Source organism: Dendrobates tinctorius, unplaced genomic scaffold, assembly GCF_039654945.1.
Source record: "Dendrobates tinctorius isolate UK_male_01 unplaced genomic scaffold, ASM3965494v1 ptg000035l, whole genome shotgun sequence".
Taxonomy (NCBI): domain Eukaryota; kingdom Metazoa; phylum Chordata; class Amphibia; order Anura; family Dendrobatidae; genus Dendrobates; species Dendrobates tinctorius.
The window spans coordinates 34,115,694-34,128,651 of NW_027361703.1; the positions used below are offsets into that span (position 1 = coordinate 34,115,694).

Genomic DNA, 12,958 nt, shown 5'->3' on the forward strand with positions numbered 1-12,958 from the left:
TCAGAAAAGAGCGACCAGAATGGTGACCAGTCTGCAAACCCTGTCTTCTGAGTTAAGGTTGCAGGATTTGGAAATGTTTAGCTTGCAGAAGAGAAGACTGAGAGGAGACTTAATAGCTGTCTACAAATATCTCAAAGGCTGTCACATTGTAGAAGGATCATCTTTATTCTCATTTGCACAAGGAAAGACTAGAAGCAATGGGATGAAACTGAATGGGAGGAGACACAGATTAGATATTAGAAAAAACTATTTGACAGTTAGAGTGATCAATGAGTGGAACAGGCTGCCACGAGAGGTGGTGATTCTCCTTCAATAGAAGTCTTCAAACAGAGGATGGACAGACATCTAAAACCTACTTTTGTAGGTTTTGTATGCTTTTTGGCCATGTGAATATGCATTTATATGCTGCATGTGTACCAACTCAAACCAAGCTCAATTTTTGTGTTTTTTTGCTGGACAGACATCTGTCTGGGATGATTTAGCGAATCTTGCTTTGAGCAGGGGGTTGGACCAGATGGCCCAGGAGGTCCCTACCAACTCTACGAATCTATGATTCTATGATGAAAGGCATTTTTCTAGCTTTACATGACATGAGCCCTGCCTCTAGGAGCCTGTTACAAACTTTTCTTGCCCTGCACTTCACCCCAGCTGCCATTTGCCATTCCTTTTGTAGGTCACTTGATGTCATACTGCTGTTGCTGAGAGACATTAGAATAAGATGACAGTCATCCCGATCAGTGGAGAGTTGTTTTCGCCCTCTGCCGGTCTGTAGCTTTGTTGTCCCCTACGTCTGCTGCTTGACCTTGTTGTAATGGACTGCCATCTTAGAAATTTTAAGGATGGAGGCAACATGACGCTCACTGTATCCCTCTGCTAGTAAAGCCAGAATTGAGCCCTTCTTTTCCTCACTCAAGACTTTTCAACTCCTTGGGAATGGCTAAAAGTTATTTTTTCATTCCTATTTCTTTTGGGATATTACTAGCACTTGTTTTGCCATCCAGCTTGTCCTATTGCAAGAGGATTGTGAACACCACAGCAGGGTTTTTTTATGCTTTCCTTCATTAAATTAGATTTGGTTCAGGTGATCACCTAATCAGAAGCACATTAAGTAGAACGAGGTGTACTCTGGTTGGAATTCAACTGACTCTGGAATGGAATGGCTGTCAGACCTGTAGAGAAGCTGATTTTTATAAAACTGTGCAGTAGTCTCATAATTTTTGCCAGAGCTGTATGTACATTTTTTGTGTGTGTGTTGCAATGCTTTGCAAAAAGTAGAACGATATCTCGCTAGGATTCAATACTGTCTAGACTGAATGGATGATGGTTCTACAATACTACAATAATTACAACAATCTAAACAAATTTTTATTTTACCGCTAGAGAAACCTGCGAGACCTATGGTAAGGAAAGTAACATTTTTAGTGAATGTGATCAGTATAGTACTGCCTTATGTTCAATACAACTCCAAGGTAACAGGCTGAAAGCGGATCTCCGCAGACTTTTTTTATTTAACATTTTAATCAAAGAGACTAGTTGCATCTGATTAGAACAGCGCTTCAGGAGATAAATGCTTATCACACAGTGTGGAAAAAAGCACTACTTAAAGAAGCATTCCCACTAACATTTATATTTATTTAACCGCTTCATGACCGGAGGTATTTTCAGTTTTGCTTTTTTCATTTTTTTGCTCCTCTTCTTCTCAGAGCCATAACTTTTTTATTTTTCCGTCAACATGGCCGTGTGAGGGCTTGTTTTCTGCGGGACGAGTTGTACTTTTGAACAACACCTTTGGTTTTACCATGTCGTGTACTAGAAAATGAGAAAAAAAATTCCAAGTGCAGTGAAATTGCAAAAAAGTACAATCCCACACTTGTTTTTTGTTTGGCTTTTTTAGGCTTTTAGGTTCACTAAATGCTAAAACTGACCTGTCATTATTATTCTCCAGCTCATCATGAGTTCATAGACACCAAACATGTCTAGGTTCTTTTTTATGTAAGTGGTGGAAAAAAATTCCAAATTTTTCGAAAAAAAAAAAAAAAATATTGTGCCATATTCCGATACCCATACCGTCTCCATTTTTCGTGATCTGGGGTTGGATGAGGGCTTAATTTTTGCATGCTGAGCTGATGTTTCTAATGATACCATTTTGGTGCCGATACGATCTTTTTATCCCGTTATTGCATTTTAATGCAATGTCGCTGCGACTAAAAAAGCATAATTCTGACGTTTTGACTTTTTTCCTTGCTATGTCGTTTACCAATCAAGGTAATCCTTTTTTATTGATAGATCGGGCAATTCTGAATGCGGCGACACCAAATATGTGTATGTTTGATTTTTTTTATTGTTTTAATTTGAATGGGGCGAAAGGGGGGTGTGATTTAAACTTTTTTTTATATTTTTAAAAACATTTTTTTTTGTTTTTTACTTTTGGCATGCTTCCATAGTCTCCAAGGGAGAATAGAAGCTGCCACAACCTGATCGGCTCTGCTACATAGAGGCGATGATCAGATCACCTCTATGTAGTAGAATTACTCATTTGCTATGAGTGCCAACCACCGGGTAGCACTTACTGCAAGCCAGCAGTGACAACCATAGAGGTCTCCAAGAGACCTCTGGTTGTCATGCCAACGAACCGGTGACCCGCGATCACATGATGGGGGTGTGCAGATTACTGGCCCGATGACTGGAAGTGCGAGTTAAATGCCGCTTTCAGCGTTTGACAGCGGAATTTAACGGGTTAATAGCCGCAGGTGGATTGCAATTCTACCTGTGGCTATTCCGGGCACATGTCAGCTGTTCAAAACAGCTGTCATGTCCCAGGAAAGATGTAGCCTCACCGCCGGAGCCCACATGAAAGTGAGGGAGTCTAACATCGGCATACAATTATGCCTGACGTCGGAAAGGGGTTAAATATGTGTGTGTGTACATCCATGTATTGTATTGTCAGTATATTAATATACTCACCAGCCGCCGCTCTCTCTGGTGTTCAGTGTCTTCTTCTGCTCTTCTCAGTGACGTCACCTGCTGGCTCAGTCTATGATCTCTGCATAAGCCAAAAGTCACTGTGATAATGAAAGGCTATGGAGCCTTGTTCTGACACTCCAAGGACTTACGCTGTAAAAGTCACTTCTGGGTTACGCAGAGCTCAGCATGATATAGAGGCGTCTGCAGATCGGTAACGTCATTCATAAGAGCAGAAGAACGGCACTGGACACCGGAGAGAACTGTGGTAAGTGAGTATATTAACACACTCACACTACATCCACATTTAACCTCTTAATGACCGAGCCAAATTTTACAATTCTGACCACTGTTACTTTATGAGGTTATATCTCTAGAACCCTTCAATTGATCCCACTGAGTCTGACATATGACATATTGTAATTCATGATAGCGGTAACATTTCTTGGCAAAAATTTTGAAAATTTCAACTTTTCATTCTTATGCCTTTAAGTCAGAGAGGTATGTCACACAAATAGTTAATAAGTAACATCTCCTACATGTCTACTTTACATCAATTTTTTAAACAAAATTCTTTGTTTGTTAGGCAGTTATAAAGGTTAAAAGTTCACCAGCGATTTCTCATTTTTACAACAAAGTTTACAAAACCAGTTTCTAGGGACCACATCACATTTGAAGTCACTTTGAGGGGTCTATGTGACAGAAAGTACCCAAAAGTGACACAATTCTAAAAACTGCACCCCTTAAGATACTCAAAACCACATTCAAGAAGTTTTTTTAACCCTTCAAGTGCTTCACAGGAACTGAAGCAATGAGGGAGGAAAAATGAACATTTAATTTTTTTCACGAAAAATTTACTTTAGACTCATACTTTTTCAGTTTCAAAAGGGTAACAGGAGGAAATGGACCCCAAAATCTGTTGTGCAATTTCTCCTGAATACACCAATACCTTACTTGTGGGGAAAATCAACTGTTTAGCCGCACGACAGGGCTCAGAAGGGAAGGAGAGCAATTTGACTTTTTGAATGTACAATTTGCAGGAACAATTAGTGGAAGCCATGTCGCGTTTGGAGAGCCCCTGATGTGCCTAAACAGAGGAAACCCCCCCACAAGTGACCCATTTTGGAAACCACACCTCTTAAAGATTTTATCCAGGGGTATAGTTTGCATTTTGAACCCACAGGTACGACACAAAATTTGATAACATTAGATCATCATATTGAATACGTCATCATTAGCGATGAGCGCAAGTTTGCATTGGGTGCTCGCGTATGCGCAGAATATGGGGGACATTCTTGAATCCCTGCCCCGCATGTTTTGTGACTGCCAGACACCCAAAAAAACATGCAGGGATCCACGATACTCTGTGCATACTTGAGCATCCTACTCAAGTAGAGAGCACATGAGCTCAACACTAGCCGTCATTATTGTAAGAATTTTTTTTTACTTCTGAAAAAAACAATTTTAACCCGACCCCAACCCTAATCCTAATCCAACCCAACACTAACCCAATCCTAAACCAAACCCTAACCCCAACTGCAAAGAATGGAAAAAATAAAAAAAGTTTTATAATTTTTATCTAACTAAGGTTGACAAAAGGTGATTTGATTTACTATTTTTGTTTGTTTATTTTGATCACGGTGATCAGGTCTATTACAGCGATCAAAAGGAACCAAAAGAAAAAAATTTCTATTTTTACTGGGTACCTGCTGGCAGATCTCAGCGGGCGCACTGAGGCAGCCATTTTTTTTTCCAGGAAGATGGCACCAAGCTGAAGACGGATCAGGAGGGTCCGGGGATGACAGAGGTACTGAGGGGATCTCCGGGGGGCATCATTTCCCTCTCCTCTGACATGTATATCATGTCAGAAGAGAGACAAATCATTGAAACAGCGGGCATGCTTTTATTGTGATCATCCTTATTCAGTGAATAACGGCGAACACGTGATCGGGCACCGGAAAATCCAGCCCTGATCATGTTCTCTGAGGTCACGGCTGGTAGCCAGACCCCAGAGATTTTCAGACTCATTCCCATTTTAAAAAACAGTGATGAGGGACTAAACACCCTTAGCAGTCGCCATTTTAATGCGTATCAGCGGTCGCTAAGGGGTTAAATAATAAAAATGTTACAGCGTGATAGAGGCTTTACATGGTGGCACTGTGAATCAAAGATCTGTCAAAATTTTAGTGCAAATTTTGGGTGCAAACTAAGTCAGATAGTAGATGGTGTGAATTTAAACTAGACAGTCTATGGATGCAATAATTCAGTTCTTGTCAAATAAATGTATTCATCTCTAGTTATTAAGGTTTAATTGGGGTTATTGCAATATACATTTAATTCACTGTGATGCTCATAGTGGAGGAGGGATGGGACTATGGTTACTATTTTACCATTAGTTGGCCTCACAACATAGATTATGTACAGCGAGAAAAAGCAGATTTTTACCATTTTCTACCAATCATTTGTTACTTTCTTTAACAAGTAGGCAGGGGCAGATTAAGAGCAGCCAGGGCTCTGGGCAGTTTAGAAGGCATGTCTCCCCATCCCTCAATGTATCACGTGACAGATCACATGATCTATTAAAGGGAATCGTGTGACAAGTCACATGATTAAATAAAACAGGTGCTCTGGTGCACATCTGTAGATGCAAAAATAAGGGATTCCTTTATGTACAGCACTATACATAATTTAGCGCTATATATAATAGAACAGGGGTGGGCAATTATCCCGAAGGGCTACATGAGATACTGTGACTGTTGTGGAGGGCTGAACCAATAAGCTGAACTTAATTTTGCTCAATATTAACATACTAATTATAATCAGTATTTTATATTAATATTAATTCAATCACTTAACATTGAGCAGAATTAAGTAAGCTGACATCCCCTATACACAGTATGAGCCCACACACAGTCCCTGTATACAGTATGAACCCTCACATAGCCCTTATATACAATATGAGCTCACATACCCTCCCTATATACAGTATAAGCCCTCACATAGCCCCTTAATACAGTATGAGGCCTACATAGCTCTCTATAAACAGGATGAGCCCACGCACAACTTTCTATAAACATTATGACCCTCCATATATCTCCCTATATAAAGTATGAGCCCTCACATAGCCTTTCTAGATACAGTATGAGCACTCACATTGCCCTCTATATATAGTATGAGAGCCCAAATAACCTCTTTATATACAGGTTGAGTCCCCTACACAGCCCCTATATACAGTATGAGCCCTCACATAGACTTCCTATATACAGTATGAGCCCCCACATAGCTTCCTAGATAAAGTATAAGTCCTCACATACCCTCTCTATATACAGTTTGAGCCCTCACATAAGCCCTATATATACAGGTTGAGTTATCACATAGCCTCTCTATATACAGTATGAGCTCTCACATAGCCCCTGTATACAGTATGAGCTTCTATGTAGCTCCCTAAATACAGTATAAGGTGTCACATAGCCTCCATGTATACAGTATGAGCCCTCATACAGCCTCAATACATACAATATGACCCATCACGTAGCCTCCCTATATACAGTGTGAGCCCTTACACAGCCTCACTATATACGGTGCGAGCTCCAAATAGCCCCTATATACACTATGAGCCCCACATAGGCTCCCTACATACGGCATGAGCCCTCACATAGCCCCCTGTATACAGTAAGAACCTCCATATACACACGTGGTCAAAATTGTTGGTATCCCTCATTTAATGACAGAAAAACTCACAATGGTGACAGAAATAACTTGAATCTGACAAAAGTAATAATAAATAAATCTATGAAAATGAACAAAAGGAAAGTCAGACATTGCTTTTCAACCACGCTTCCATGGAATTAAAAAAAAAAAAAATAGACCTGGACAGAAATGATAGTTGTCACGTCACCGTCAGACACAGGGACTGTTGTTCCTGCCTGGGCCACTGGGAGGCGCCGGACTTTCACGTCGCCGTCAGATACAGGGACTGCTGTTCCTGCCTCGGACACTGGGAGGCGCCAGACTGTCACGTCGCCGTCAGATACAGGGACTGCTGTTTCGGTCTCAACCACTGGGAGGTGCCGGGCGGTCACGTCACCGTCTGACTCGGGGACGGCTGTTCCTGCCTTGGTCACTAGGAGGCGCCGTGGTTTCCCCGTGGGTGGTGGTGACAGAGAAGGGGCTCCTATGCAGGCATCTGGTGGGCGCAGGCTCCGCTCCTCTGTCAGTCATGAAAGGGTTGGTGCATCACCATCTGGCCTGGTCCTGGGGGTGGTCCAAATGACATCATCAGATTGTGAACCTGTGAAGGATAGCCTGATCCTTCAAATACCTTGTCTTGCAGGCCACCAGATATAGTCTTGGTTTCCCCAGTGTGCTAGTTTGTTATTGCTATGTTTGATTCTGACCTTTGCCTGGATTTCTGACTCTGCTCCTGCCTGACGATTTTGTACCTCTGCCGCCCTCCTGGTTTACGACTCTGACCTTGGCCTGGTTTTTGATGCTGCGACTGCCTAACGATTTTGTACCTCTGCCTCCCTCCCGGTTTATGACTCTGACTTTGGCCTGAATTTGACTCTGCTACTGTCTGCCGGTTTTGTATCTCTGCTGCCCGCCTGGTTTAGACTTGGATTCCTGACTACGCTTTTGGTCCCGTTTTTAACCCCTTTCTGGCGACCGTCCTGCTCTGGTCCACTGCTCTTATTCAGACAGCTACCTCCTGGGCTCTGCTGTAAATCCAGATCTCTGTATAGGGATAAAGGGTATCGGGGTTGCTCGGGGTGCTGTCTTACTGCAGCCCAGACTCGCAGACGGACGTCACATTAGTACCCTTAACTTAATATTTTGTTGAATAACCTTTTGAGGCAATCACTGCAATCAAACGATTCCTGTAACTGTCAATGAGACTTCTGCACCACTTGACAGGTATTTTAAGCCCACTCCTCAAGAGCAAACTGCTCCAGTTGTTTCGTGTTTGAAAGTTGCCTTTTCCAGACGGCATGTTTCAGCTCTTTCCAAAGATGCTCAAAAGGATTTCCTCTTTGCCATTCTTGGGTGTTTTTAGCTGTGTGTTTTGGGTCATTATACAGTTGCAAGACCCATGACCTGTGACTGAGACCAAGCTTTCTGACACTGGGCAGCACATTTCTCTCTAGAATCCCTTAATAGTCTTGAAATTTCATTGTTCCCTGCACAGATTCTAGACACACTGTGCCAGATGCAGCAAAGCAGCCCCAGAACATAACAGAACCTCCTCCATCTTTCACAGTAGGGACAGCGTTCTTTTCTTTATATGCTTCATTTTTCCGTCTGTGAACATAGAGCTGATATGCCTTGCCAAAAAGTTAAATTTTTGTCTCATCTGTCCATAGGACATTCTCCCAGAAGCTTTGCGGCCTGTCAACATGTAGTTTGGCAAATTCCAGTCTGGCTTTTTATGATTTTTTTCAACAATGGTGTCCTCCTTGGTCGTCTCCCATGTAGTCCACTTTGGCTCATACAACAACGGATAGTGCGATCTGACACTGATGTTCCTTGAGCTTGAAGTTCACCCCTTTAATCTGTTTAGAAGTTTTTCTGGGTCTTTTGTTATCATTCTTATTATTCGTCTCTTTGACTTGTCATCAATTTTCCTCCTGTGGCCACATCCTGGTAGGTTGGCTACAGTCCCACGGAGCTTAAATTTCTGAATAATATGTGCAACTGTAGTCACAGGAACATCAAGTTGCTTGGAGATGGTCTTATAACTTTTACCTTTAACATGTTTGTCTATAATTTTCTTTCTCTGCTTGGAGATGGTCTTATAACTTTTACCTTTAACATGTTTGTCTACAATTTTCTTTCTAATCTCTGAGACAACTCTTTCCTTCGTTTCCGCTGGTCCATGTTGAGTGTGATACACACCATGTCACCAAACAGCACAGTATCTGTAGCCCTCTATACAGTCCCACTCACTGATTCCAAGATTGTATTTTCAGGGGTACCATCATTTCTGTCCAGGCCTATTTCATGAGTTTTATTATTTTTTAAAATTTGTGGAAGCATGGTTGAAAAGCAATGTCCGACTTTCATTTGTTCATTTTCATAGATTTTTGATTTATTATTACTTATGTCTGTCACCATTGTGGGTTTTTTCTTTGTCATTAAACGAAGGGTACCAACAATTTTGACCACGTGTATAGGTCCCTATATAAAGTATGAGCCTTCACGTAGCCTCCCTAGATACCGTATGAAGTCTCAAATAGCCCCATATATAGTATAAGTCACTACATAACCTATTTATATACAAGATGAACACCCACACATCCCCCTATATACAGCAAGACCCCCACATAGCTCCCTATATACAGTATGAACCCTATATAGCTTCCTATATACAGAGTGAACCCCTACATAGCTCCCTATATAGAGTGAGATCCCACATAGCCTCCCTATATACAGTGAGAGCCCCATATAGCCTCTCATATACAGTGTGAGCCCTCACATAGACTCATATACACAGGCACACACCTCTTACACACATTTAAAAAAAAAAAAAAAAAAAACAACACTCACCTCACTCCCATTCCCCCATGTTCTGATCCCTTACCCAGGGCTCCACTTCTTCTTATGGCTGGCGTGTGCATGCTGTTGCGATGATATCATCACGCTGGCACCTTACAGAAGAGGTATGGGAGCTCACCTGGAGTTGCGCTGCCATTCTGTATGATTTGTACTGCCGTCTGCCGATGATGGTGAACAAAACATTATAATGGGGGCAATCTGGCCATGTGTACTTGCCCCCCGAGCCTTGGGCAGTAGTCCAGATTGCTCTCATTATAATCTGCCTATGCAAGTAGGACATGACAGACATTGATAAACTATATATTTGTCAAAATATTGATCTGTAATTGTTCCTCAAGTGCTATAAAACTTGCTTTTGCCAAATGACAGATGGATCTTCATCCTATCAATGGTAGCCTAGACTAGGTCACAGATCTTGACAATTATCCATTGGCAATTTGTCACTGTTAAATTACAGCAAATCATGTATAAACAGGTTTTTCGGAAAGGACCTCAGTTGCCTGAACGTCACTATATTTCCTGTGCCCAAAAGTCGTTTCAAAATTAAAAAATGCAAACGTAATGACACAATATAGGCAACGCAGTTACATCCAACTGAATTGACTTTGGGTGGTGAAAAAATTGTCAGCCATTTTTGGTCCACAGTGACATCTGCATTGCCAGGTGTCTTTGTAACTTGCTCATAGAATAAATAAGACATACAAGTGTTAGAACGAGAGACCCCAGCAATGTCTTGGCATAAGGTGTTATTTGATATAAAACTACACCTAATTCTAGAATGTTAAATCCAATAAGCATTTTTTTTTTAAAGTAGTTTTCGGTATTATTTAAAACCATTATAAACCATAAGGACTTACACTGCTCCGAAACACTATGCAATAAAATATTTTGCCTTTCTTAGTGAATGTGACCAGCTTATGCTTTTTGACACTTAGTTCACATGAATACAATGTAATAGTTGCTCATTAAAGTGTAAATTATTCAATCATTAAACTTAATTATCGAATTCTATAGAAATAAGTATTACATGCATCAAGATGACTGCACAACACAAACATAACACAGGAGCTCAAAATCCACAGCATGCAGAACAGTCATGCATTAGGAGTACACTCATTAGTACACACGTGGACTCGCATAAAGAAGTCATCCAGGATGGCGCTGAAAAACTAGGTATCTGTGGAAGGTTAAGAGTCAAGCTTGGAACTTTTGGAAGAGGTACGCTAGGAAGACTGCTGGTGATGCTTCTGCAAAACAATGCATATAAAGCTTTTTACTGGAGAAAAACAATTAATTTTGTAGTTTGTACACATATTTAGGTGTAGAACCATTCAAAAATATATATATTTTTTAAATAGCTGCCTACCTCCACAGCGGCTTATGATCAACAAGTTTAATATATTGTATATTAGATAACATAAGCTGGTTACTAAGTTCAATGTACACAAACTTGCAAGTGTAATATATGAACATATGCAATACATACAGAGCATCTGTCTGGTACATGAGAAGATATAATTGCTACGATGAAATAAGCCTACTACAGCTATATCACAGCACAGGCTCTCGGGGTCAAGTGACCCTGTCACTATGCTAAATTGTCATTATGAACTGGCTGCTATCCAACTAGATAATAGCGACTAAATGAGGCACTAGACTTGTAAGGATTTGTCCCGAGGAAGAGGTCCTGCATGACCTCGAAATGCGCCGACTATTAACCTGTTTTGAAATAAAGCTTTGAAGAATATCATCTGCCATCCATCTTTGTCAGCAGAGCAGATTTGGACACATACACCTGGTTTCACCATTAAATGCAGCACTAGGTATTCCAAAAATTGAGAATGGACACAGCACAGAAAGAAATGCCAAGTCTCAGTCTTTATTTTTTTTGTATTGTCATTGGTATAATATGTGGTATGTACAGTACATATTTGAAGGCATTTGTCATATTTCTGGTAGTGTGAGAAGCTACAACCTTATTGGCATGAATTCTCAGCCATAAAAAAACAAACCAATTCAGTGTTCACGTAGTATTTTAGCATACGGTCAGTAGATCTGTCCGTGATTACATCTGAACACTTGCAAAACTGGATTCCAGCCTCTGACTATAATGATGCAGACAGAGTCAAAGTGTGCTCTGTAGCACAGTATTTTTGGCTATATAAGTCTAGATGAGGGGGCACCAAGATGCAGGACACCTGGAATTTATTCTGGCTGTGTGTTTATTTACAATCTGACTATGGGGTCAGTAATGGATAGGCATCTTATAGACCCCTCTTCATTACTAGCTTGTGAGCTTGATGTCAGCGGCTATAAAACAGCTGACATCAACCTCGCAAATATTAACTCCACTTACCACTGGCACAGGGCAAGTGGGAAGAGCCGAGCAAAGCTCCAGAATTGGAGCACCCAATAGATGTGCCTTTCTAGGGTGGCTGTGGGCTGCAATTTTTAGGCTGGGGAGGGCAACATCCATATTTTTCTAATACCAGCCCCCAGCTGTCTGCTTTAGTTTGGCTGGTTGTCAAAAATGAGGGTAACTCCATGTCATTTATTTTGATAATTTAAAACATCTGTCAGTTTTGCCATGCTGGCTAAAATAGAGGGGAACACAAGCCATTTTTTAAATGTATTTATTGACCAAGCACTGGATAATGAACAATCCCATCAGCAGATGCCTGCTCTCGTAGTTATCAGCGTAAATTTTTTATCATTGGTCACAGCTACTGGCTCACGCTGTCATTTGACAGCATGGAAGACACAACGCTCTGACAGGTGTAAATAATCTTACTGCCAATCAGAGCAGTTGGTGTTCCTCGCACTGTCATGCAGATGATAGTGTGGGAAACACCTTATGTTTGGGATGGTGAACTTGAACAGTAACACGGACTTCCTGAAGAAGTCAGTGTTCGGGGTCCATGCCTGAACAGTAGGTGTTTGCTACCGACCCCAAACTTTACTGTTCGGGGTCGCCAATCTCCATCAGGGATATCTCTCCAAAGTTTGGCCCTCCTCCCCACATCCCCACAGTCACTTCTACCTCCCATCCACGATTTAGCATGAATTTCTACAACCTTTCTAACCTTACACTCATTCTCCCAGGCCCCGCTTCTCCAGTCCCTCTAATATGAGCTCTAAGGAACGCTCACTCTGTCTGCAACAAACTTTTATGCATCCATGATGTTTTCATCACTAACAAACTTTCGTTCCTCGGCATTACCAAAACCTGGCTCACGCCCTCTGACACAGCCTCTCCAGCTACACTTTCTTTTGGTGGATTACATCTTTCTCACCCCCCACCCCCAGCAACAAGCATGGTGGAGTTGGTTTTCTCCTCTCAGATAACTGCTCTTTCACCCCAATTCCACTGCCACCCTCCGTTACTCTCCCTTCTTTTGAAGTGCACTCTGTCCGCATCTACTCCTCAACCAACCTCCAACTGGCT

General features: G+C 41.5%; 1 protein-coding gene across 15 annotated transcripts in view; it reads right to left on the bottom strand.

Moving 5' to 3' along the window:
* The window catches only part of CADPS2 (calcium dependent secretion activator 2), a 708,285-nt gene that overhangs the window by 142,395 nt on the left and 552,932 nt on the right, over nucleotides 1-12,958 (bottom strand). For 11 of the 15 annotated variants that reach the window (XM_073573395.1, XM_073573389.1, XM_073573398.1 and 8 more), the window contains one exon: nucleotides 10,641-10,760. The exons of the other annotated variants lie outside the window; for them this stretch is intronic. In XM_073573395.1, the coding sequence (XP_073429496.1) occupies nucleotides 10,641-10,760 (120 nt within the window). The remainder of the gene's footprint in view (nucleotides 1-10,640; nucleotides 10,761-12,958) is intronic. 15 annotated transcript variants of the gene reach the window in all.